The 25,666-nt window shown below is 41.3% G+C and overlaps 2 protein-coding genes across 8 annotated transcripts in view; one reads left to right on the plus strand and one right to left on the minus strand.

The window, feature by feature from the left end:
* LOC118387806 (mesoderm induction early response protein 3-like) overlaps positions 1-15,830 on the plus strand; it is a 35,232-nt gene extending 19,402 nt beyond the window's left edge. For 3 of the 4 annotated variants that reach the window (XM_052500509.1, XM_052500510.1, XM_052500511.1), the window contains exons 12-14: positions 13,243-13,397; positions 13,941-14,359; positions 14,839-15,830. In XM_052500509.1, coding sequence (XP_052356469.1) covers positions 13,243-13,397; positions 13,941-14,359; positions 14,839-14,973 — 709 coding nt within the window. In that variant the 3' untranslated portion in view covers positions 14,974-15,830. Of the gene's footprint in view, positions 1-13,242; positions 13,398-13,940; positions 14,386-14,838 lie in introns of all 4 variants that reach the window. The other variant, XM_035776528.2, reaches the window with a different exon arrangement.
* A 5,388-nt stretch (positions 15,831-21,218) lies between these two features.
* Positions 21,219-25,666, minus strand: part of setd9 (SET domain containing 9) — a 28,986-nt gene continuing 24,538 nt past the window's right edge. For all 4 annotated transcript variants that reach the window (XM_035776532.2, XM_035776530.2, XM_035776529.2 and 1 more), the window contains exon 8: positions 21,219-21,676. In XM_035776532.2, coding sequence (XP_035632425.1) covers positions 21,589-21,676 — 88 coding nt within the window. In that variant the 3' untranslated portion in view covers positions 21,219-21,588. The remainder of the gene's footprint in view (positions 21,677-25,666) is intronic.

Here is a 25,666-nt window from a genome sequence, read left to right on the forward strand (position 1 = left end):
CTTTGTTCATATTCTTTGTTAGTTAGTCCAGTTATAGCTAATTTCTAGTCAACAATGGGGGAGTGGTTGCTTCCTACAATAATATATAATATATGTATATGCCATTTAGCAGACGCTTTTACCCAAAGCGACTTACAGTCATGTGTGCATACATTCTACGTATGGGTGGTCCCGGGAATCGAACCCACTACCCTGGCGTTACAAGCGCCATGCTCTACCAACTGAGCTACAGAAGGACCAAGAGCACACAATGTGGATAATCAGGTTAATTTTAAGCCCTGCATGTTTTTTTTCCCAAAAGTACATTGAACACCACACATTTGCTGCTACTATAGGCTGAATGCTTTTTAGAATGTTGTGGGATGCATTTTTCTCAATTGTTTTTGATGGTAGGCCACCCTGTTAGGCCTACATCATGATCAAATAGTCACAGTAGCCTACTTGGCCACTGTTCAAACTAACTAAAGTGGGTACAGCCTCAGTGTTCACAGTTATAAATCACAGGAAGTTGCACAGCATTTTCAAATCAAATTTTATTTGTCACATGTGCCATGAAGTGCTTACTTACAAGCCCTTAACCATCAATGCAGTTCAAGAAATATAGTTAATAAAATATTTACTAAATAAACAAAAGTTTTTTTTTAAAAAGTGAAAAAAATCGAATCAATCAAAAAGCAACACAAGAAATGTGTTACCGAGTCGTCAATGTGCGGGGGTACAGGTTAGGTTAGTCGAGGTAATTTGTAAAGTGACTTTAGATAATAAACGGCGAGTAGGGGTCAATGTAAATAGTCTGGGTGCCCATTTGATTAGTTTAGTTCAGCAGTCTTATGGCTTGGGGTAGAAGCTGTTAAGGAGCCTTTTGATCCTAGATTTGGCGTTCCGGTACTGCTTGCCGTGCAGTAACGGAGAACATTCTATGACTTGGGAGACTGGAGTCTTTGACAATTTTTAGGGCCTTCCTCTGACACTGTCTCCTCCTGGATGGTTGAAAGTGTGGCCCCGGTGATGCACTAGGCTGTACACACTACCCTCTGTTGTGCCTTATGGTCAGATACCGAGCAGTTTCCATACCAGCCGGTGATGCAACTGGCAAGGTGCATCTCGACGCTGTAGAACTTTTTGATGATCTGGGGTCCCATGCCAAATGTTTTCAGTATCCTGGGGGGAAAAAGGTGGTGTGCCCTCTTCACAACTGTCTTGGTGTGTTTGGACCATGATAGTTTGGTGTCATGGAGTGGGTTAAAATCTTCCAAGAAGTGACAGGGATGTCAAAATGCTGAAATTTCGCACTTTAACTAACGTTAGCCTTTTATTCATAAAAAAAATCTGATTTTATTGAGTTCTCCATCTGGACAATATTAAAGGGCACTTCATTTAATATAACAGGCTTTTAAAATTCTATATTGGTATATATTCTCTACTTAAAATATCAAAGGGATGCAAAAGGCACTAATTTTGTGGAAAGAGCCAATGAAGTATTGTTGCAATGTCTTTTGGAGGAACAATATGGGTTGTCTCGTAACTAGCTAGCGTCCCACCTGGCCAACATCCGGTGAAATTGCAGTGCGCCAAATTCAAAAACAGAAATACACATAATAAAAATTCATAAAACATACAAGTGTTCTACATCGGTTTAAAGATTAACTTCTTGTTAATCCAACCGTTGTCAGATTTCAAAAAGGCTTTACGGTGAAAGTTGCAAAAATTCTAAAATGTTTGCCTAATTTCAGTTTGACAAAACAAGCATAGTGTAAGAAATACTTTTCACATCTAAACTGCTGTTAATTTTTTCAATAACCCAAATTATAATTTTCTGCTGTTTTGAAGATTGTGTAAAAGATGCACAAACTAAACTTTGAGGGGCCAATCTGCAGGTCAAACAACAAGGCAACTAACCTGCCACCTTTTTGGATAAACCTCTTAGGGATGGGCCTAGAGAAATGTAACCACTCTTAAATTCATAGACTGCCGTATGGGATGCAAGGACTGACCAACCATGAGTTCAAATTAATGATAGTTTAATCATGTTTTGAAGCTATACAGTGTTTGTTTACATATTTTTGGTTCTGATGGGTTAAACAGTTGAACCACAGATGTGCCAGATATTTCACTGAATTTATAAATGTGAAGCATTCAGTTGGCTTTTCCACTCAATACAAAATATGGTGATGAGAGGAAGCCCAGTGGCCGGCAGTGGGTGAAGATGGAACGATATGGATTTTGGCCGACATTCTGCAAATTTTCTCATCAATGAAACATTTCCATTCAATTTTCTGTTTCCAAAACTAGAATCTGTAACATGGTGGACTGTGTTTTGTAGACTTTGCCAAAGTAAAAAGGGCGAATTGCGTTATTGCACACCCACACTTCATAGTAGGTATTCCCTAACAGAAATATGCAAATAAATGCTGAAACACACCAATAGGATCTCACTAACTTATTCTTGGCTCTGCCCACCTCCTTGCTTGTTTTGCCCACTTTGATAATTTCCCATTGGAAACCTAGTCGTTCCCTGGGTTGTTCCCAATTTAAAAAAATAAAATCCTGGTCCAATAATCTTGGTCCAATAAATTCTGTTCTTCGACCAATCGATTGCTCAATTTGTGTATTTTTCAATATATAGACACAGTTGATTTTATTAAAACACACAGGCTATGTGTTTTAATCAAATCAACTACAGTGCATTCAGAAAGTATTCAGACCACTTCACTTTTTCCACATTTTGATACGTTACAGCCTTATTCTAAAATTGATTAAAAATTGTTACCTCAATCTACACAAAATACCCCATAGTGGCAAAGCAAAAACAGAATTGTAAACATTTTAAATTATTATAAATGCATTTTATCCCATTTACGTAAGTGTTCAGACCCTTTACTCAGTACTTTGTAGAAGCACCTTTGGCAGCTATTACAGCTTCAAGTCTTCTTGGGTATGGCGCTACAAGCTTGGCACACCTGTATTTGGGGAGTTTTCCCCCATTCTTCTCTGCAGATCCTTTCAAGCTCTGTCAGGTTGGATGGGGTGTGTCGCTGCACAGCTATTTTCAGTTCTCTCCAGAGATGTTCGATCGGGTTCAAGTTCGGGCTCTGGTTGGGCCGCTCAAGGACATTCAGAGACTTGTCCCGAAGCCACTCCTGCGTTGCCTTGGCTGTGTGCTTAGGGTTGTTGTCCTATTGGAAGGTGAACCTTCGCCCCAGTCTTAGGTCCTGAGGACTTTGGAGCAGGTTTTCATCAAGGATCCCTCTGTACTTTGCTCTGTTCATCTTCCCCTTGATCCTGACTAGTCTCCCATGCCCTGCCACTGACAAACATCCCCACAGCATGATGCTGCCACCACCATGCTTAACCGTAGGAATGTTATTGGCCAGGTGATGAGCAGTGCCTGGTTTCCTCCAGATGATGTCTTATCCATATTTTTTTGAAACTGCACTGTCTGTTAGGGGCTCGTAAGTAAGCATTTAAGTGTAGGGTCTACTATACCTGTTGTATTCGGCGCATGTGACTAATCAAATTTGATTTAATGTGACGCTTGGCATTCAGGTCAAAGAGTTCAATCTTGGTTTCATTAGACCAGAGAATCTTGTTTCTCATGGTCTGAGTCCCTTAGGTGCCTTTTGGCAAACTCTAAGCTGCCTGTCGTGCCTTTTACTGAGGAGTGGCTTCCATCTGGCCACTCTACAATAAAAGCCTAATTGGTGCAGCGCTGCAGAGATGGTTGTCCTTCTGGAAGGTTCTCCCATCTCCACAGAGGAACTCTGGAGCTCTGTCGGAGTGACCTTCGGGTTCTCTTCCCCGGTTTGGTCGGGCTGTCAGCTCTTGGAAGAGTCTTGGTGGTTCAAACCTCTTCCATTTTAAAGGGCAATGGAAACACTATGGTTTAGAAAGCAAGCTAACTGTAAATCGCCATATTGGCATTGTGTCATTGGCAGGAGACAATTTTGGAACTCCCAAAAATGGCTGAATTTACAGAGTAGCTCCGAGTCTGATAATGAGTTTATTACAGAGAATGAAATAATGTTAGCTAGGGAGCAAATAAAACTACTGAAGCCGTTCATGTTTGAGCCGGTCGTTGTCCCTGATCAGAGTTCGTTCTCGTAACAGTAACGTCAGCTAGAGGGTCGGTGTAGGCAAACAAACTGGTGTGAGTGGGAATGCTGCCAGATAATGGCTTGTGTGTGTGTGTGTGTTGTAGAGGGATGGTGGCGATACAGCACAAAATCCCAGCGGATGGTGGCTGTGTTACATCCAGTCAATCTGTCTGGATGGCGATGTATTTATTGGCTGTGTCACTAATCCTTATGACGGACTTCTCCTGGCAGAGAGGTTACTCGACCAGTCAGAAGCCGATATGCCAGTTTAAATAATTGATGACATTTTGTTTGACTATAAGGTTTATATCAGTAGTGGATAGGTGCTTATATACTCAGAAAAGAAAAACGTCCCCTTTTCAGGACCCTGTCTTTCAAAGATAATTAGTAAAAATCCAAATAACTTCACAGATCTTCATTGTAAAGGGTTTAAACACTGTTTCCCATGCTTGTTTAATGAACATGCATCTGTGGAACAGTCATTAAAACCCTAACAGCTTACAGACGGTAGGCAAATGATGTCAGTTACGACACAAAGGACACAGAGGCCTTTCTACTGACTCTGAAAAACACCAAAAGAAAGATGCCCAAGGTCCCTGCTCATCTGTGTGAACGTGCCTTAGGCATGCTGCAAGGAGGCATGAGGACTGCAGATGTGGCCAGGGCAATAAATTGCAATGTGGCAGACCACGTGTAACAACACCTGCATAGGATCGGTACATCCGAATATCACACCTGCAGGTCAGGTACAGGATGGCAACAACTGCCCAAGTTACACCAGGAATGCACAATCCCACCATCAGTGCTCAGACTTTCTGCAATAGGCTGAGAGAGGCTGGACTGGGGGCTTGTAGGCCTAATTCAAGGCAGGTCCTCACCAGATATCACCGGAAACAATGTCGTGTTCTATGAGTGTTCTATGGAGCGGGATCGATGTGGAGGGTCAAGAACTAGCAAATCTGGTACAGTCCATGAGGAGTACTTACTGCAGCTGGTGGCCACACCAGATACTGACTGTTACTTTTGTTTTGACCCCTCCCCCCCTTTGTTCAGGGACATGTTATTCTATGTCTGTGGAACTTGTTCAGTTTTTCTCAGTTGTTGAATCTTGTTATGTTCATACAAATATTTACACATGTTACGTTTGCTGAAAATAAACTCAGTTTTGAGTTGGTTTTGTGAATGAAGAATTTGTTTTTCATATATTTATTGCAACAAGATTTCTCAAGTAAGCCCAATCCAATCTGTTCTGGATGTTCCAATCTGAGTTCTGGATAAACTTCATTAGTGTAGTTAGACCACTGGGAACGGCTTTGATCGTAGAAATAAACGCTCTGAAAGGTATTGGAAACTCTTTCAATGTTAGAAATTGTTCATATGTGAGAATATTACCCTTGTTGTCGAAAACATCAAGAACAAAGTCTATATTCCTCACGCCAACTGGGGTAGAACAATGACTTATTCCTTAGTTATGTCTGAATTATTCCACAGAAGAGCTTTATGTGGGGAAAAATTGTGTAGAAAACAACATATTTTCCAGGCCATTAAAGCTTGTTGGTGAAACCTAGCCAATTTAGCGCTTAATCTTTCAGGAATATAGTTAAATTTCTGAATTACCTCCCAATTTATTAAACACATTATTTGAAATGAAATACCATATTGAATCAGTATTTATCAAACATCTTTTCAACCAGATGATCTTGAAAGTGTTATTTATGTCAACAAAATCCAACATTTCCAGACCGCCTTCAGCTCTTTTATTAGAAAGGACTGACTTTTTTTAGTTTGAGACTTATTTTTCCAGATGAAGTCAAGAAAGGTCTTATTAATCTCTATAGATAATGAGGGGTACACAAAACAAGACAGTTCCTCGCTCTGCCTTGGACAGAAGTACTCTCCCAAGTATAGAAAGATGTCTTTATACCCAATTATTAAATATATTTTTGTTTTTCTTAATTTTAGGAGAGAAATTCATACGTTGTTTTTTTGACATATGTAGTCCTAAATATTTAACGCAGTCCTTTACAGGAATATTTTCTATTTATCAGAGTCAAATAAACATAAGATTTCACATTTAGATTCATTCAGTTTTAATCCTGATGCAATAGAAAATGCAGTTATAGCATTAAGGGCGTGGGTGACCTGTTTAAGAAAAGAGGCGTATCATCAGCCAGTTGGGAAATGTTGATTTCTTTGTTAAAAATGGTTAAGCCATATACATTTGCATTATTCAGAATATCTAGAGATATAAGTTCCACAACCAAAATTAATAAAAATGGCGAACTTGGGCATCCCTGTCGTACACTTCTGTTGATACTGAATATTTTGAAAGTATTAATATTTAGTAACACAGATCTATTTATATCTTTTGTAAAACATGCGAATGACTTTGATAAACCTTTTGGATTTGGTGAAAATTCTAAGTGACCCAAAGAGAAATTTGTGTTCAATTGTGTCAAAGGCTTTACAGAAGTCCAAAAATAAGACAACCTTCAATTGCATCTGAATAATCTATAAGGTCTAAGACTAAACAAATGTTAGAGCTTGTTTGACAACCCTTCATAAATCCTGTTTGAGTCTCATTTATAATGGTATCTATTCCTTTCTTTAACCTGTTGAGTGTAGGGGACAGTATTTTGAAATTTGGAAGAAAAACGTACCCAAATGAAACTGCCTATTTCTCAGGCCCAGAAGCTATAATATGCATATTTTAATTGGCAGATTAGGATAGAAAACATTCTGAAATTTCCGAAACTGTCAAAATATTGTCTGTGAGTATAACAGAACTGATATTGCAGGCGAAAACCTGGGGAAAATCCAACCCGGAAGTGCTGTTATTCCTGAAAGCACTCTGTTCCATTGCCTGCCTTCGCTCCATTTAAAGAGATATCAACCAGGTTCCTTTTCCTATGGCTCCCACATGTTGTGAACAGTCTTTAGACATAGTTTCAGGCTTTTATATTGAAAAATGAGCGAGAAAGATAACATTGGATGACTGGGTGCCAGCAGCGTTTTGCATGCGCAACAGCTTGGAGCAGACATTTTCTCTCTCTCTCTCGTATTGAAGAAGTGAAATATTCTCGATTATTGAAATATTATCGATTTTATATATTGTAAAAACAACCTGACGATTAATTATAAAAAACGTTTCTACCTATAAACAGAATTTATTTGCAAATTATGGTGGAAAATAAGTATTTGGTCAATAACAAAAGTTTCTCAATACTTTGTTATATACCCTTTGTTGGCAACGACAGGTCAAATGTTTTCTGTAAGTCTTCACAAGGTTTTCACACACTGTTGCTGGTATTTTGGCCCATTCCTCCATGCAGATCTCCTCTAGAGCAGTGATGTTTTGGGGCTGTTGCTGGGCAACACTGACTTTCAACTCCCTCCAAAGATTTTCTATGGGGTTGAGATCTGGAGACTGGCTAGGCCACTCCAGAACCTTGAAATGCTTCTTACGAAGCCACTCCTTCGTTGCCTGGGTGGTGTGTTTGGGATCATTGTCATGCTGAAAGACCCAGCCACACTTCATCTTCAATGCCCTTGCTGATGGAAGGAGGTTTTCACTCAATCTCACAATACATGGCCCCATTCATGCTTTCCTTTACACGGATCAGTCGTCCTGGTCCCTTTGCAGAAAAACAGCCCCAAAGCATAATGTTTCCACCCCCATGCTTTACAGTACGTATGGTGTTCTTTGGATGCAACTCAGCATTCTTTGTCCTCCAAACACGACGAGTTGAGTTTTACCAAAAAGTTATATTTTCGTTTCATCTGACATTCATATGACATTCTCTCAATCTTCTTCTGGATCATCCAAATGCTCTCTAGCAAACTTCAGACAGGCCTGGACATGTACTGGCTTAAGCAGGGGGACACGTCTGGCATTGCAGAATTTGAGTCCCTGGCGGCGTAGTGCTACTGATGGTAGGCTTTGTTACTTTGGTCCCAGCTCTCTGCAGGTCATTCACTAGGTCCCCCCGAGTGGTTCTGGGATTTTTGCTCACCGTTCTTGTGATCATTTTGACCCCACTGGGTGAGATCTTGCGTGGAGCCCCAGATTGAGGGAGATTATCAGTGATCTTGTATGTCTTCCATTTCCTAATAATTGCTCCCACAGTTGATTTCTTCAAACCAAGCTGCTTACCTATTGCAGATTCAGTCTTCCCAGCCTGGTGCAGGTCTACAATTTTGTTTCTGGTGCCCTTTGACAGTTCTTTGGTCTTGGCCATAGTGGAGTTTGGAGTGTGACTGTTTGAGGTTGTGGACAGGTGTCTTTTTATACTGATAACAACTTCAAACAGATGCCATTAATACAGGTAATGAGTGGTGGACAGAGTAGCCTCTTAAAGAAGAAGTTACAGGTCTGTGAGAGCCAGAAATCTTGCTTGTTTGTAGGTGACCAAATACTTATTTTCCACAATTTGCAAATAAATTCATAAAAAATCCTACAATGTGATTTTCTGGATTTTTTTTCTCATTTTGTCTGTCATAGTTAGTGTACCTATGATGAAAATTACAGGCCTCATCTTTTTAAGTGGGATAACTTGCACAATTGGTGGCTGACTAAATACCTTTTTGCCCCACTTACACATTACAAAAGATGAAAATAGAATTGTCAAGTTTAACAGTTACTTTGCTCATCTCCATCTTGTGAAGATGTGGATTCTAGAATGTTACCTTCAAACTTGTGAATAAGTTTCAAAACACCAGCAGAATGGTTTGATCCATGACTGAAATAGGCTATGTCTCCCCATTGTGATTTCCAAAATTTCAAATCACTTTCACCCGACAAAATCTGCGTTACTGCGTTTACAATATAAAAATAATGCTTTCCTTTTTGTAAGATCTCTCGAACCCCTAGCATTCAGACTAACGATACTGAATGAGTTAAACAAACTCCTGCATTAAAAAGAGAGCACACATATTAGATAACAGAAGTAGTAATGTGAACAATAAAACAAACCAGTGAACCTTGAGAGGATTACTCTGACGGAAAACTACACTCAGCTGAGGTACAGTGCCTTGCGAAGGTATTCGGCCCCCTTGAACTTTGCGACCGTTTGCCACATTTCAGGCTTCAAACATAAAGATATAAAACTGTATTTTTTTTGTGAAGAATCAGCAACAAGTGGGGCACAATTATGAAGTGGAACAACATTTATTGGATATTTCAAACTTTTTTTAACAAATCAAAAACTGAAAAATTGGGCGTGCAAAATTATTCCGCCCCTTTACTTTCAGTGCAGCAAACTCTCTCCAGTAGTTCAGTGAGGATCTCTGAATGATCCAATGTTGACCTAAATGACTAATGGTGATAAATACAATCCACCTGTGTGTAATCAAGTCTCTGTATAAATGCACCTGCACTGTGATAGTCTCAGAGGTCCGTTAAAAGCGCAGAGAGCATCATGAAGAACAAGGAACACACCAGGCAGGTCCGAGATACTGTTGTGAAGAAGTTTAAAGCCGGATTTGGATACAAAACTATTTCCCAAGCTTTAAACATCCCAAGGAGCACTGTGCATGCGATAATATTGAAATGGAAGGAGTATCAGACCACTGCAAATCTACCAAGATCTGGCTGTCCCTCTAAACTTTCAACTCTTACAAGGAGAAGACTGATCAGAGATGCAGCCAAGAGGCCCATGATCACTCTGGATGAACTGCAGAGATCTACAGCTGAGGTGGGAGACTCTGTCCATAGGACAACAATCAGTTGTATATTGCACAAATCTGGCCTTTATGGAAGAGTGGCAAGAAGAAAGCCATTTTTTAAAGATATCCATAAAAAGTGTCGTTTAAAGTTTGCCACAAACCACCTGGGAGACACACCAAATATGTGGAAGAAGGTGCTCTGGTCAGATGAAACCAAAATTGAACTTTTTGGCAACAATGCAAAATGTTATGTTTGGTGTAAAAGCAACACAGCTCATCACCCTGAAAACACCATCCCCACTGTCAAACATGGTGGTGGCAGCATCATGGTTTGGGCCTGCTTTTCTTCAGCAGGGACAGGGAAAATGGTTAAAATTGATGGGAAGATGGATGGAGCCAAATACAGGACCATTCTGGAAGAAAACCTGATGGAGTCTGCAAAAGACCTGAGACTGGGAAGGAGATTTGTCTTCCAACAAGACAATGATCCAAAACATAAAGCAAAATATACAATGGAATGGTTCAAAAATAAACATATCCAGGTGTTAGAATGGCCAAGTCAAAGTCCAGACCTGAATCCAATCGAGAATCTGTGGAAAGAACTGAAAACTGCTGTTCACAAATGCTCTCCATCCAACCTCACTGAGCTCGAGCTGTTTTGCAAGGAGGAATGGGAAAAAATGTCAGTCTCTCGATGTGCAAAACTGATAGACATACCCCAAGCGACTTACAGCTGTAATCGCAGCAAAAGGTGGCGCTACAAAGTATTAACTTAAGGGGGCTGAATAATTTTGCACGCCCAATTTTTCAGTTTTTGATTTGTTAAAGTTTGAAATATCCAATAAATGTCGTTCCACTTCATGATTGTGTCCCACTTGTTGTTGATTCTTCACAAAAAAATACAGTTTTATATCTTTGTTTGAAGCCTGAAATGTGGCTAAAGGTCGCAAAGTTCAAGGGGGCCGAATACTTTCGCAAGGCACTGTAGGTGGTTAACAGTATAACAAATCTATTTACTTCCTTTAATTTTTTTTTTTAGTTGGCAAGTGTTCATCAGTTGTAGTTCAAATGGTAAATTTACTCGTGGCAGTACATTAACTGTACTCTTGACAGTACTTATAGTTCCAGTTTTGTTAATGTCAACAGAGTTACCCAGTAATCATTCTTCCTTCGATAAACGCGTGTTGGCCCTTGAACCCAGCTTTCTTTCCTTTTGTTATGCCTTCTGTATAAGTTTCTCCCTGGCAATCTGATCCTGCGGTATCAGAGCTTCTTTGATGCGGAGCTTCTTCTCGTCCAGAAACTTGTTACCCTTTGCCATTTTCCAGATGATGTCTCTGTAGTGACGCATAGTTAAGCACAAGATGACATTGCGAGGGGGTCCATCAGATCTTCGTTTCCCAAATCGATGTACCACGTCGATCACGTCTCTTAGCTTGTCTTTTATGCACGGAGCCACCATTCCCAGGATATTAATGACTGCTTCACTAATATCCTCTACCTCTTTTACCCCTTGGATTTTCATGTTTCCATCCGCGAGGGTATCTTTTGAAGTTCATATACATTCTCACGCAGCTCATTATTTTGGGATTGCAGTTTCTTCAACTCATTCTCTAGGAACGTTATCTTTTCCTTGTTCTCGCTCACAATTTTGAGTAGCTGACTGATAGTTTCTGACAAATTATCGATCTTTGATGTTTCTTCGGTAGCCCACTCTATGATGGACACTTTGGAGAGCGTAGCGTCTTGTTTAGTAGACGGGGACTGGATTGCAGAGAAGTTCAGACATGGAAATGTCATATTTCATTTTTTTCACCTGTGGAGTTTTTAATTGGTGTCTGAGGTTGCAAGGATTTCATCCTGGTCAGTTTTGTTCTTTCTCTTGAGTTTGTGACTTCTTATGTATCCATGCTACTCTGGTTCTCGTTGTGGCTAGCTAGCATGTCTGCCGTCTTCTGTGAGTCTTGAATATTCTGTCTACTATTGTCTTTCTGTCGTTCTTCCCATTCAACTTGACAAAAACGTGGAGTGGTTGAAAAACAAGTTTTAATGACTAGTCAACCATAAAGGCCTGATTGGTGGAGTGCTGCAGAGATGGTTGTCCTTCTGGAAGGTTCTCCCATCTCCACAGAGGAACTCTGGAGCTCTGTCAGTGACCATCGGGTTCTTGGTCACCTCCCTGACCAAGGCCCTTCTCCCCTGATTGCTCGGTTTAGCTGTCCACCGAGCCAAACTGAGAAATCGGGGAAGAGGGGCCTTGGTCAGGGAGGTGACCAAGAACCCGATGGTCACACTGACAGAGCTCCAGAGTTCCTCTGTGGAGATGGTTGTCTTCTGAAAGGTTCTCCAATCTCTGCAGCGCTCCACCAATCAGGTCTTTATGGTAGTGGCCAGACGGAATCCACTTCTCAGTAAAAGGCACATGACAGCCCACTTGGAGTTTGCCAAAAGGCACCTAAAGGACTCTCAGACCACGAGAAACAAGATTCTGATTAAACCAAAATTGAACTATTTGGCCTGAATGACAAGCGTCATGTCTGGAGGAAACTAGGCACCGCTCATCACCTGACCAATACCATCCCTACTGTGAAGCGTGGTGGCAGCATCATGCTGCGGGGATGTTTTCGAGCGGTAGGGACTGGGAGATTAGTCAGGCTCAAGGAAGAGATGAACAGAGGAAAGTACAAAGCTCCTTGATGACAACCTGCTCCAGAGCGCTCAGTACCTGAGACTGGGCGAAGGTTCACCTTCCAACAGGATAACGACACTAGGCACACAGCCAAGACGATGCAGGAGTGGCCTTGGGCCAAGTCTCTGCATTTGCTTGAGTGGCCTAGCCAGATCTCAGACTTGAACCTGTTCAAACATCAGTGATGGCCTCTATTAAAAATAGGAAGATCCCATCAGCTTTCTTTACGCTAGACCTTCTATATTTATTTCTCAACCTTCCTAATATTGGTTATTTTTAAAACAGGCTGGCATGAAAATGTGTCCGCCATTTGCTATTTTAGTGCTTGGATCGAGACCGTTGTATGATAATGGTCCATTCTAAATCCAAATAAATTTCACACGTATATGTAAAGACGAGATTAAATCAGGAATAGTGTGATGGGTGACAGTATTAGCCTATCACTTGTGGATTATATATATCACTTGTGAATGATGCCCAGTTTAAGGCTAACGGCACACTTTTTTTTTTTTGCGACTTTTTCGAATCAGTCACACACCACATGTCGTCTAGCACATAGGCCTATAATGGTTTGTATCACACCTAAAGTGGCCAAATAACTTCTTAAAGCTGATTTTAAATGGCATACATTTGCAGCGAGTGAGTTTCAAGTTTGGGGAAGATAATTTTCACCAGACAAATGCACCTTTTTATAATAAAAGCATTACATGCATAATTGCATTTGTGGTCACTTCTGAGAATGGGGTTTAGCCTTCACATAAATACCCTATTTGTTTGTTCCTACCCTCCCTGTAGGGATCTGATGGACAGGCTGGTGGATGAGGCTGAAGGCTTGGTGGTAGACGGGTCGGCCTCTGTGTGCTCCAGTAGCAGTGGAGGAGGTCGGATGGAGTACTCGGCAGAGCACCAGCTCAACCTCCTTAACTCTATCACGGCCAGCGACCTCTCTGGTGAGCAGGGCCACGGGCCAGGACTGAGAAATCAGAGCAGACGAGAGAGATAAGGCTTGTGAACTCCACATAAATTTTGATGGATAGAGTGAAGAATGCGATTAGCAGTGGTAGCTGCTTGGAGCATGAGGCTGTAACATTTTTAAGCAGTGATTTTCTTTTCTTCTCTGTATGCTTCTGGGGTCCTACATAGTACGCTTCTCAGAGTAGGAGTTCTAATCGAGGATCAGGTCCCTCCTGTCCATGTAATGTTATTCATTATGATATACAAGTGAAACTGATGTTAGATCTGCACTTCTACTCTAACATGCTTGATACATATGGCTCCTGATCTTCAAGCTCATCTGTTATGAGAAGGGCCCTGACCATGTTACTTGAACAAGGAAAACCTAGGTCCCTATAGCATGTTTTCCTAGTAGGTCACATTGACACCAAAAACTCCTGTCTGTAGCGACGATGCAGTGTTTCTGATGAAGGACGTTGTCTTTTTGGACAGTCAAGGTTAATTCCAATTCTCTACATTTTCTTCCCCCCTCACTCCAGTGTTGACCAGCAGTGTGGCGTCTGTATGTAACCCGTCTGACGTGGGCTGCCTGGAGTCCTACAGCTTTCCTACGTTAGAGGGCCTCCACCGGGGCTCCCTGAGCCATGACGAGTCCCTGGGATTCATCCCCAATGGCGCAGGAGACCCCGACTGCATCAACCTGCTGGACGCCGGCTTCTACCACTCCGACCTGGGTCAGTTGGCCTCCTGCACGGACGACTACGACAGACCCCCCTCCAAGCGCCTCAAAATGAGCTTGCCCGAGGCCACTGTAGAAAATCTGGGCCTGGATTCTGAGGCACGCCCGCATCCTATCACGAGCAGCAAGATGGCAGTGTCGGTGACAGACTTTGGCAGCCTAGTGACTGACGAGGCCAACGGCTACATTGGAACACGACCATGCACACACAAGACACCGGTACAGTCAAAGTGAATGGTTGCTAGGTAACTGTGTGAGAACGGCTGCGCCACGTCACACCACTTCTCCCTCCCTACTTTATGATGGAGCCCACCATCATCTGTGTACATATTTGTTCATTGGAGATTATATTTATTGTGTGTGTGTGTATATATGTGTGTGTGTGTATGTATATATATACACGTGTGTGTGTGTGTGTGTGTACATACACATATGTATATATACGTGTGTGTGTGTGTGTGTGTGTGTGTACATACACATATGTATATATACGTGTGTGTGTGTGTGTGTATATACATACACATATGTATATATGTGTGTGTATATACATACACATATGTATATATGTGTGTGTATATACATACACATATGTGTATATATACGTGTGTGTATATATATATATATACATATGTATGTATGAGTGTACAAAACATTAAGAATGCTTCCTAATATTGAGTTGCACCCCCTTTTGCCCTCAGAACAGACTCAATTCTTCAGGGCATGGACTCTACAAGGTGTCGAAAGCATTCCACAGGGATCCTGACAGTTGTGTCAAGTTGGCTGGATGTCCTTTGGGTGATGGACCATTCTTGATACACACTGGAAACTGTTGAGCTTGAAAAACGTAGCAGTGTTGCAGTTCTTGACACACTCAAACCCGTGCACATGGCAGCTACTACCATACCCCGTTCAAAGGCACTTAAATATTTTGTCTTGCACATTCACTGTCTGAATGGCACACATGCACAATCCATGTCTCGAGGCTCTCCTCCCTTTAATCTACACTGATTTTGAAGTGGATTTAACAGGTGACATCAATAAGGGATCATAGCTTTCACTTGTATTTACCTGTTCAGTCTGTCATGGAAAGAGCATGTTCCGTACGCTCAGTTTATATGATATACATATGTTTTTTTATTATGACATCAGTGATGTCTTCTTGTACAGCAAAAAAAAATATTGAATATAGCCATTTATTTTTCCGTCCGGAATTTTGGGAAATGCCCATTTGTGTCCGAATACTGTGTGAACGGAACTACTGGTGGGAGATTTGTGCTTTTGGGGGTCTGTTCCACATCAGTGGATCCCATGAGCGTTATCCTTCAAGTGTTGGCAAAACTCACCACGACATCTGACGAGTTCTCTTCCTCGCTGGTGTATGAGCAGCATTCTCTCACCATTGCTACTTTCCCAGTGTTTACAGGTACCAACGACCTGGCCCTAAATGTAGCATTTTGTAAGAGGGTCCCCAGGTTTTGTATATTTTGTACAGATGTGCTACTTGTCATCCATGTGCATAACACTTTTTTGTAAATGTTTGCCTCTGTATGTGTATCCTTTTATTTAACTAGGCAAGTCCGTTAAGAACACATTGTTATTTACAATGCCTGCCTACCCTGGCCAAACCCAGATGACGCTGGGCCGATTGTGCGCCGCCAAATATACTGTAAATAAAGAGATGTATATTCTGTTTTATTGGCTTGTTTTTAAAATATTTTTTCTCTCCTTTCCAGAATTTCATTAGATGAAAATATCAATTAAGTTTTGGTTTTATTTACATTTGATAAATGTTTTCCCAATTTCAGTTGGCTAGCTTGGGTGGCCTGGGTATTTATAAACATTGGACTGCAACATGGTCCTCAACATAAGATTCTTTGTTCATCTGAAAATGCTTTGTTAGCAGACGTGGGCACATTCAGCTGTTTAGTTTTAAATGCACCTTAGTACAGTTATGTTTGACATTGTTATTTTTAAGTTAAAACGATGCATGTATTTTATATCTACCAAGCTATACTTTTCATAAGTAGTGAAAAGACTTGTTTGGGAGTTGAATCCCCCCACTCTTAAACATCAATTATGCAAATCCTGGGGGTTTACATTGCTGCTGTGAATGTCACTACTCCTCTGCCCCATCTGTACCTGTGTGTCAAGATGTGCTGTTGGCCAGCGTTCAGTCAACTTCATTTATCTATGCATAATTTGAACTCACTTGGAATGGATGTCGGTGGTTTTGAGTACTTGAAGTGCATTAAGAGTATCTGAAAATGATGAGCAACTCGGTGTGTGTTTGAGGTTATTAGCAAAGGTTTGACTTGTTTTCAATTGAAATTATAGAGGCTGGTTGGGAAGTTATGGTTGGCTGAAGTGAAAACATATCTAGGGCTCCCAAAGTTTCCTGATTTACCACACACGCAATTTATAAACCAGCCCATAATGCGTAAAACCAGATTTAGTTTCATCCTCTTTTCCTTTGACTTTATCACAATGGGCTTTTGTCTGTGCTCACCCTTGAACCCTATAGAGCCCCACAGTGGAGGTGTCATAATACCCATAAAACCTAGGTCAAACAGGGAAATTGTTTCCCGCCATTTCATTTTTCCCATAGGGGATTTTTAGAAACACTTCAAATAAGGTGTGTTTCATGTAGGCTAACCCTGGTGTGTCATTTTGATAGCCATGAAAATCACTTTGACAAGGTGACATCAATATATTCAGCTCTATTTACTGATTTGAATGCTAATTAGCATCAAAGTAGACATGCAAAATGACATCCATGCAAGCTCCTTCACATCATCTCTAGCTGACACCTTTGCTAACAGGTATTGTGTCAATTTAAAACTTGCACAAGACGATTCGCATAATTGTCAAATTTTAAAGAAATGCAGCCAATTAATAAATTACTACATTTAGCCAACATTGGATAGTTAATCCAGAGATTCTTACCTTTACCTCGATTTTGCAGTCTTGTCAAGATCATGGCATTTGTAGTTCTTTAACAGATAATTAGCATTTCATTTTGGGGAGGGAAAAAAAAGGCTAATATACTGATGTTACCTTGTCCTAGAGAATTACACGGTTATCAAAATGTCACGCAAGGGTAAGCCTACACGAAACACAGCAGTTATTTTAAGTGTTTCGAAAAATGAATGGTGGAAAACAATTGGAACCATTTCCCTGTTTGACCTCTAGGTTTTATGGGCATTATGACTCCTAATTTGGTACTCTATTGGAAGTCAAATGTAATGTGTTGCTTCCCTCTTTTACAAGGCAATAATTTCTAAATGTGTTAAGATGTATGTAAACCTTCCTCTCCGTGGAATTGTAACCCTCAGTCTACTGTCATGGAAATTAGACTCAATACACTCAGTCCCACAGACACAGATGAGTACTCAAAGCTATTCGATGCATAAAACGTATTAAACCACTGTCATTTTTCTATTATTTATGTATTTTGAAGAGCATCTGATAGACCTGCGCTGTACAGTGCCCAGACTGTACTTGGGGTCATTTCACTGTCTCATAAATATAACTAGCAGTGTATGCGATAAGTTCTTAGGGAGCTATGTGGCAGTAGTGGTGTATGCAGTATTAAAATGTACGAGACAGCCTTTAGTCTTTGCTTGTCTATTTAACGTGTTGAGGGAAGCGAATGTCATTGAATTAAGTGCTTAGTATCACAACCTGCAGGAAAAAAACAGTTTGTTCGAGCTGAATGTTTGGCCTGTCTAGGATTACGACTTGTTGCTGTGTTGGTTGACATCCAGTTGTGTGAATACAGGCATGTTTAATGATTTGAGTGAGGATGAGGGTGGACTTTGCAGGAAAGTAACTTTTGAGTGTTTGTTTTTGTACCTCCCCATGGAGTCGTCTTTCCATTCATTTGTAACTGATTGTTTTTCCCTGATGTACTTACTTGAAGGATGTATACACGGAGTATACCAAACATTAGGAATACGGTCCTAATATTCAGTTGCACCCCCCACTCCTTGCCCTCAGAATGCAAAATCGTTCCACAGGGATGCTGGCTGATATTAACTCCAATGCTTCCCAAAGTTGTCAAGTTGGATGGATGTCCTTTGGGTGGTGGACCATTCTTGTTACACACAGGAAACTGTGTGGAAAACCCCAGCAGTGTTGCAGTTCTTGCCACAAACCGGTGCGCCTGGCACCTACTACCATACAGGCACTTAAATATTTTGTCTTGCCCATTCGTGGCACACATACACAGTCGTGACTAAAAGTTGAGAATGACATTAATTTTAATAAATTAATAAAGTCTGCCTCAGTGTCTTTAGATATTTTTATCAGAGGTTACTATGGAATACTGAAGTATAATTACTGTGTCAAAGGCTTTTATTGACAATTACATGAAGTTGATGCAAAGAGTCAATATTTACAGTGTTGACCCTTCTTTTTCAAGACCTCAGCAATCCGCCATGGCATGCTGTCAATTAACTTCTGGGCCACATCCTGACTATGCAAGAATGGGCTGCCATCAATCAATGCTTGGAGTTTGTCAAAATTTGTGGGTTTTGTTTGTACGCCCGCCCCATGAGGATTAACCACAAGTGCTCAATGGGATTAAAAGGTCTGAGGAGTTTCCGGGGCATGGACCTAAAATATCGATGTTTTGTTCCCAGAGCCACTTATCACTTTTGCCTTATGGCAAGGTGCTCCATCATGCTGGAAGAGGCATTGTTCGTCACCCAACTGTTCCTGGATGGCTGGGTGAAGTTGCTCTCGGAGGATGTGTTGGTACCATTCTTTACTCATGGCTTTGTTCTTAGGCAAAATTGTGAGTGAGCCCACTCCCTTGGCTGAGAAGCAACCCCACACATGAATGGTCTCAGGATGCTTTACTGTTGGCATGACACAGGACTGATGGTAGCGCTCACCTTGTCTTCTTCGGACAAGCTTTTTTCCGGATGCCCCAAACAATCGGAAAGGGGATTCATCAGAGAAAATGACTTTACCCCAGTCCTCAGCAGTCCAATCCCTGTACCTTTTGCAGAATATCCATCTGTCCCTGATGTTTTTCCTGGAGAGAAGTGGCTTCTTTGCTGCCCTTCTTGACACCAGGCCATCCTCCAAAAGTCTTCGCCTCACTGTGCGTCCAGATGCACTCACACCTGCCTGCTGCCATTCCTGAGCAAGCTCTGTACTGATGGTGCCCTGATCCCGCAGCTGAAACAATTTTAGGAGACGGTCCTGGCGCTTGCTGGACTTTCTTGGGTGCCCTGAAGCCTTCTTCACAACAATTGAAAAGCTCTCCTTGAAGTTCTTGATGATCTGATAAATGGTTGATTTAGGTGAAATCTTACTGGCAGCAATATCCTTGCCTGTGAAGCCCTTTTTGTGCAAAGCAATGATGAAGGCATGTGTTTCCTTGCAGGCAACCATGGATGACAGAGGAAGAACAATGATTCCAAGCACCACCCTCCTTTTGAAGCTTCCAGTCTGTTATTCGAACTCAATCAGCATGACAGAGTGATCTCCAGCCTTGTCCTCGTCAACACTCACACCTGTGTTAACGAGAGAATCACTGACATGATGTTAGCTGGTCCTTTTGTGGCAGGGCTTTGGGATTCAGTTAATTTGCATGGCAAAGAGGGACTTTGCAATTAATTGCAATTCATCTGATCACTCTTCATAACATTCTGGAGTATATGCAAATTGCCATCATACAAACTGAGGCAGCAGACTTTGAAAATTAATATTTGTGTCATTCTCAAAACCTTTGGCCACGACTGTACATACACAATCTATGTCTCAATTGTCTCGGCTTAAAGTGTATTCTTTAACCTGTCTCCTCCGCTTGATCTAAACTGATTGAAGTGTATTTAAAAAGAGACATCAATAAAATAAAATAGCATTTTATTTGTCACATGCGCTGAATACACCTTACAGTGAAATGCTTACAAAAGATCATAGCTTTCACCTGGTCAGTCTGTCATGGAAAGAGCAGGTGTCCTTAATGTTTTGTATACTCAGTGCATCTATACCATTGATTTTGACATACAAAAACATGCTCAGTTATTTTCTCCCTACTCTGGAGGAGCAAACACTTTTTTTGCAGAGCTTTAGAAAAACTAAATGTAGGGTTGTATTTAAAGTAAAAGGTTAAAGAGTATTTAGTGGTAACCATTTTTCTTCAATGTGTATATTTGACCTCTCCCTCCGTCTGTACAGAAAAATGTGAGTCCTTTGTAATACACTACATGACCAAAAGTATGTGGACACCTGCTTGTCGAACATCTCATGGTGTTAATAACCATGGTGTTAATAACCAAAATCATGGTTATTAATATAGAGTTGGTCCCTTTGCTGCTATAATAGCCTCCACTCTTCTGGGAAGGCTTTCCACTAGATGTTAGAACATTGCTGTGGGGACTTGCTACCAAACTTTACAGTTGGCACTATGCATTGTGTCAGGTGGCATTTCCCATGCTCCTGAGAGTCCAATGGCGGCAAGCTTTACACCACTCCAGCCGACGCTTGGCATTGCGCATGGTGATCTTAGGCTTGTCAGCGGCTGCTCGGCCATGAAAACCCCTTTCACGAAGCTCCCAACTAACAGTTATTGTGCTGAAATTGTTTCCAGAACTCGGTAGGGAGTGTTGCAACCTAGGACAGACAATTTTTTGCGCGCTTCAGCAGTGCAGTTCTGTGAGCTTGCGTGACCTACTACTTCGCTGCTGAGCAGTTATTGCTCCTAGACGTTTCCACTTCATAATAACAGCACTTATAGTTGACCGTGGCAGCTCTAGCAGAGCAGAAATTTTACGCACTGCCTTGTTGGAAAGGTAGCATCCTATGACGGTGCCACATTGAAAGTCACTGAGCTCTTCAGTAATGCCATTCTACTGCCAATGTTTGTCTATGGAGAGTGCATGGCTGTGTGCTCAATTTTATACACCTTTCAGCAACGGGTGTGGCTGAAAAAGCTGAATCCACTCATTTGTCCACATACTTTTTGTAAATATAGTGTATTTGACTTACCACAGTAAAGTTGTGAAGGCTGACCGTTCAATTGGGGTTAAGACTATAGTGTAAAGTAGACTAGACAGGATTTAATCTCATCATTCAAAAGTAAAGTTTATTGTTCATAAAACTGTATATACTCTTTCGTTGAATATTTTATATTTTGTTCCAGACAAATCATGTGTACAGATGCAGAAATAAAGGAAAATGTTCTTATGAATATGGTCTTCTCAGTTTCATGTTCTCCATTCTTGCTTCAGTCTCTTTCATTGTCCTTCCCTCATAGGCTACACAGAATCATCTGGCCACAGTTCTTCAGAGGGGCTTTCACTTGACTAGTTGAATAAGTACTTTTCATAATCTTACGTGTTCAAAAATCTTAGACCTGGGTTGTGTGCACTAAGGCACACTGTAGCCAAGTGTTTCTTCTTGAACAAGTTCGAGTAGTACCGGTTTTAAAATGTGACCTAATGCACGATAGTGAAGTAGTTAGAAAAGAGTTCCTCCCCTGGACAGATGTCTCTTAATGCTACAAGGACCACACATCGTAAAGGCCTGGAGGAGAAGAGAGAAGCTGTTGTCACTTTAGTTAAGACTTGCTTTGGCCAATGCAAGCTGAGCCAGTGCTTGTCCAGATGTGGCTATGTAAAGAGTCGTAGCCGATTCAAAAGTCGTTCGGGCGTGAGATAGACCATGCGACCAAGATTAAACATTGCGTGAGCAAATACGAGTCGAGAACGAAGAAAAGTGCTAGTGCGAGAAGAGGACAGGTCCCACAGGCCAGCGTGGTGAATGCAAATTAAACTTGAGAGTTTGCAAGTGTGACTGAGTGAGCAGAACTGAATTGCTGCATGAATGCTGTGTGTGCTGATTCAGTTCTAAACAACCATCAGAGTCCATCCTCACCTCCTGAATCACTGCAACGGATTGTCCGGTCTGCTGAGATGGTCATTGGCTAACACCTGCACTCCAAGGTCCTGCACGACTCCAGGGCAAAGAAGCATGCAGGGTGGAAATTCTGCATCTATATATCTTGTCTGTTTATTGTCACAGTACCATTTCACAGAGTCAAATGTACCAGGAAAATGAAGCAGATTCTGACATGTTTAGCTGGTTTATCATATTCATGTCAGTTTCTATTATTTTGGACATATAATTCAAAATCCCCATTTGTGCTGTGTCCTTGGGCTTAATACGCTAAATATTGGATCCTGCCTTCAATTAGTGGACTCATTTTATGGTGTTTGCTAGAGCTGACTGTCTGCTTTTCGTTTTACAGATGAATGTTGCTGGCTAAGAAGTAATTATCTAACTTACTCTAGCGTGTAGATTCCACTCATTTGAATTTATTTGGAGGTTACTGCTCAAGCAGGCTACCAAGCTAAACCTTAGTCTGAGCTAAACAGACGGCTCTGCAGTGCATCTGTTTGAAGGCACACAAACAAGAAGGCTCAACCAACCACACAATGGGTTGCAGGCCAAATAATAGCCAGTCACAACCCTGGATTGGCCAAGGGAAGGAATTTGTTAGTTTGGCCACTTTCACTGGAATGACGGACAAGCTAAGGTTTCTAGACACTCGCCCCCCCCCTAAGAGTCTGGCCCATTCATCATCCACAATGGATACTACAGCTGTCTCAGGTCCATCGGGTCCCACCACCCTTTGGTCCTTGAGGGGTTTGCGAAATCACTCGAGGCGAAAGAATGGCCGGACCTCATCAGCCGTTGCACCAGCTGTTGTCATCGGCAGCTCTATGGTAAGAAACATCTTGGTTCCTGGGGCAAAACCCTGGAGCACGAGTACAGGACATTACAAGGCAGCTTCCAACTGTTCTACGACAGCTGCTGGGTGCTGACAGCGTCATGTTGGCTCCTGAACTCTGTCCACGAATTTCAAGGCTGCAATTGAGAGAATGATTTATCAATGACCCAAACCCAACTCAGATAATCCCTGCCATTGTGTAGACAACTTGTCGTAATGCTGCAGCAGATTTACATTATCCCAGGGGCATTCACAATGTAAGTAATCTCATTTATGTCCCTCTAACTCCCCTGAATGCCTCTGTCGAGCCTATAACTAACTATTGTATACAGCAATCATGTGCCTATGAACCAGAGTTATACTGTTAGCACTGAGGCAGTGTGCCCTAGTAGGAAGTCCACTGTGTTTTTCTCACTCTGTACTATCAGCTCAAACATGAATAACATAGTCAAGTCTACGTCTAAGTTTCCCAGTAAAGCGATGAACAAAAATCAAGCACCCCAGAAAAGTGCTAAAAATACCCCACATTAACATATGTAGCCTAAGAAACAAGGTTCATGAAATCAATAACTTGTTAGTAACATATTACATTTATATTCTGACTCTCTGAAACACACTTAGATAATACACTGGTAGAAATACATGGTAATGCTGCAGAAATTTGCTTTACAAATCCATTGGATGTAGTGATCACAATATAGTAGCCATATCTAGGAAAACCAAAGTACCAAAGGCTGGGCCTAATATAGTGTATATGAGGTCATACAATTAGTTTTGTGATGATGTAAGGAATATTTGCTGGTCTGTTGTGTGTAATGAGGAGCAACCAGACGCTGCACTTGACACATTTATGAAATTGACTATTCCAGTCACTAATAAGCAGCAACACATTAAGTAAATTACTGTAAAAACGTAAATCCCCGCAGATTGAAGAGGAATTGAAAAATAGTATGATTGGAGGGATGAGGCTAAATGAATGGCAAATAAGTCTGGCTGCACAACCAATATGCAAATGTACTGCAAATTGAGAAATCATGTGACTAAACTGAACAAAGAGAAGAAACTATACTATGAAACAAAGAAATTGTATAAAGAATGATAGTAACACGTTTTCGAGCACCGTAAATTTAATTTTGGGCAAAAAGTCAAACTCCGCTCCGTCATTCATTGAATCAGATGGCTCATTCATCACAAACCCAGTGATATTGCCTACTTCTTCAATGATTTTTTTCTCCCATCGGCAAGATTAGCAAACTTAGGCATGACATGCCAGCAACAAACGCCGACACTACACATCCAAGTATAACTGACCAAATTATGAAAGACAAGCATTGTAATTTTGAATTCTGAAAAGTGAGTGTAGATAACTGAGGTTAATAGTGGACGATATTGCCACTCATATTTGCCATATCTTCAATCTAAGCCCACAAAAAAGTGTGTGTTCTCAGGCCTGGAGGGAAGCAAAAGTCAATCTGCTACCCAAGAATGGTAAATCCCTCTTTACTGGCTCAAATAGCTAACCCTTAGTAAACATTTGGAAAAATTTGTGTTTGACCAGATACAATGCTATTTAACAGTAAACAAACTAGCAAGACTTTCAGTATGCTTATAGGGAAGGACATTCAACAAGCATGGCACTTACACAAATGACTGGTGATTGGCTGAGAGAAATGTTTTGTTAGACTTTAGTGCGGCCTTTGACATTATCGATCATAGTGCCACTGTAAAAATGGATGCGTTATGGCTTTACACCCACTGCTATATTGTGGATAAAAAGTTACATGTCAAATAAAATTAAATTGTATTTGTCACATGCGCCAAATACAACCGGTGTATGCCTTACAGTTCAAAGCCCTTAACCAAGAAAGCGGTTAAGAAAAATACCTAAATAAAAGTAAAAAATAAAAGTAACAAATAATTGAAGAGCAGCAGGGGTGCCGGTTAGTCGAGGTAATATGTACAAGTAGGTAGAATTATTAAAGTGACTGTGCATAGATAAGAGAGTAGCAGCTGCGTAAAGGGGGGGGGGGGCAATGCAAATAGTCTGGGATAGCCATTTGTTTAGATGTTCAGGAGTCTTATGGGGGTAGAAGCTGTTTAGAAGCCTCTTGGACCTAGACTTGGCGCTTCGGTACCGTTTGCCGTACGGTAGCAAAGAGAACAGTCTATGACTAGGATGGCTGGAGTCTTTGACAATTTTTAGGGCCTTCCTCTGGCACTGCCTGGTATAGAGGTCCTGGTTGGTAGGAAGTTCGGCCCCGGGGATGTACTGGGCCATACGCAGTACCCTCAGCAGTGCCTTGCGGTCGGAGTCAGAGCAGTTGCCATACCAGGCAGTATGTCTAACAGACCACAGAGGGTGTTCTTTAATGGAAGCCTCTCCAACATAATCCAGGTATAATCAGGAATTCCCCAGGGCAGCTGTCTAGGTCCCTTACTTTTAAAAATCTTTACTAATGACATGCCACTGGCTTTGAGTAAAGCTACTACAGCAAGTGAAATTACTGCAACACTTAGAGCCGCAGTCGGTTTTAGAATGGGTGGCAAGAAATAAGTTGGTCCTAAATATTTCAAAAACTAAAAGCATTGTATTTGGGACAAATCATCCACTAAACCCTAAACCTCAACTAAATATTGTAATAAATAATGTTGAAATTGAGCAAGTTGAGGAGACTAAACTGCTTGGAGTAACCGTGGATTGTAAACTGTCATGGTCAAAACATGTTAATGCAACCGTAGCTAAGATGGGGAGAAGTCTGTCCATAATAAAGTGCTACTTTGCC

Source organism: Oncorhynchus keta, unplaced genomic scaffold (genome assembly GCF_023373465.1).
Source record: "Oncorhynchus keta strain PuntledgeMale-10-30-2019 unplaced genomic scaffold, Oket_V2 Un_contig_1083_pilon_pilon, whole genome shotgun sequence".
NCBI classification, from domain to species: Eukaryota; Metazoa; Chordata; class Actinopteri; order Salmoniformes; family Salmonidae; genus Oncorhynchus; species Oncorhynchus keta.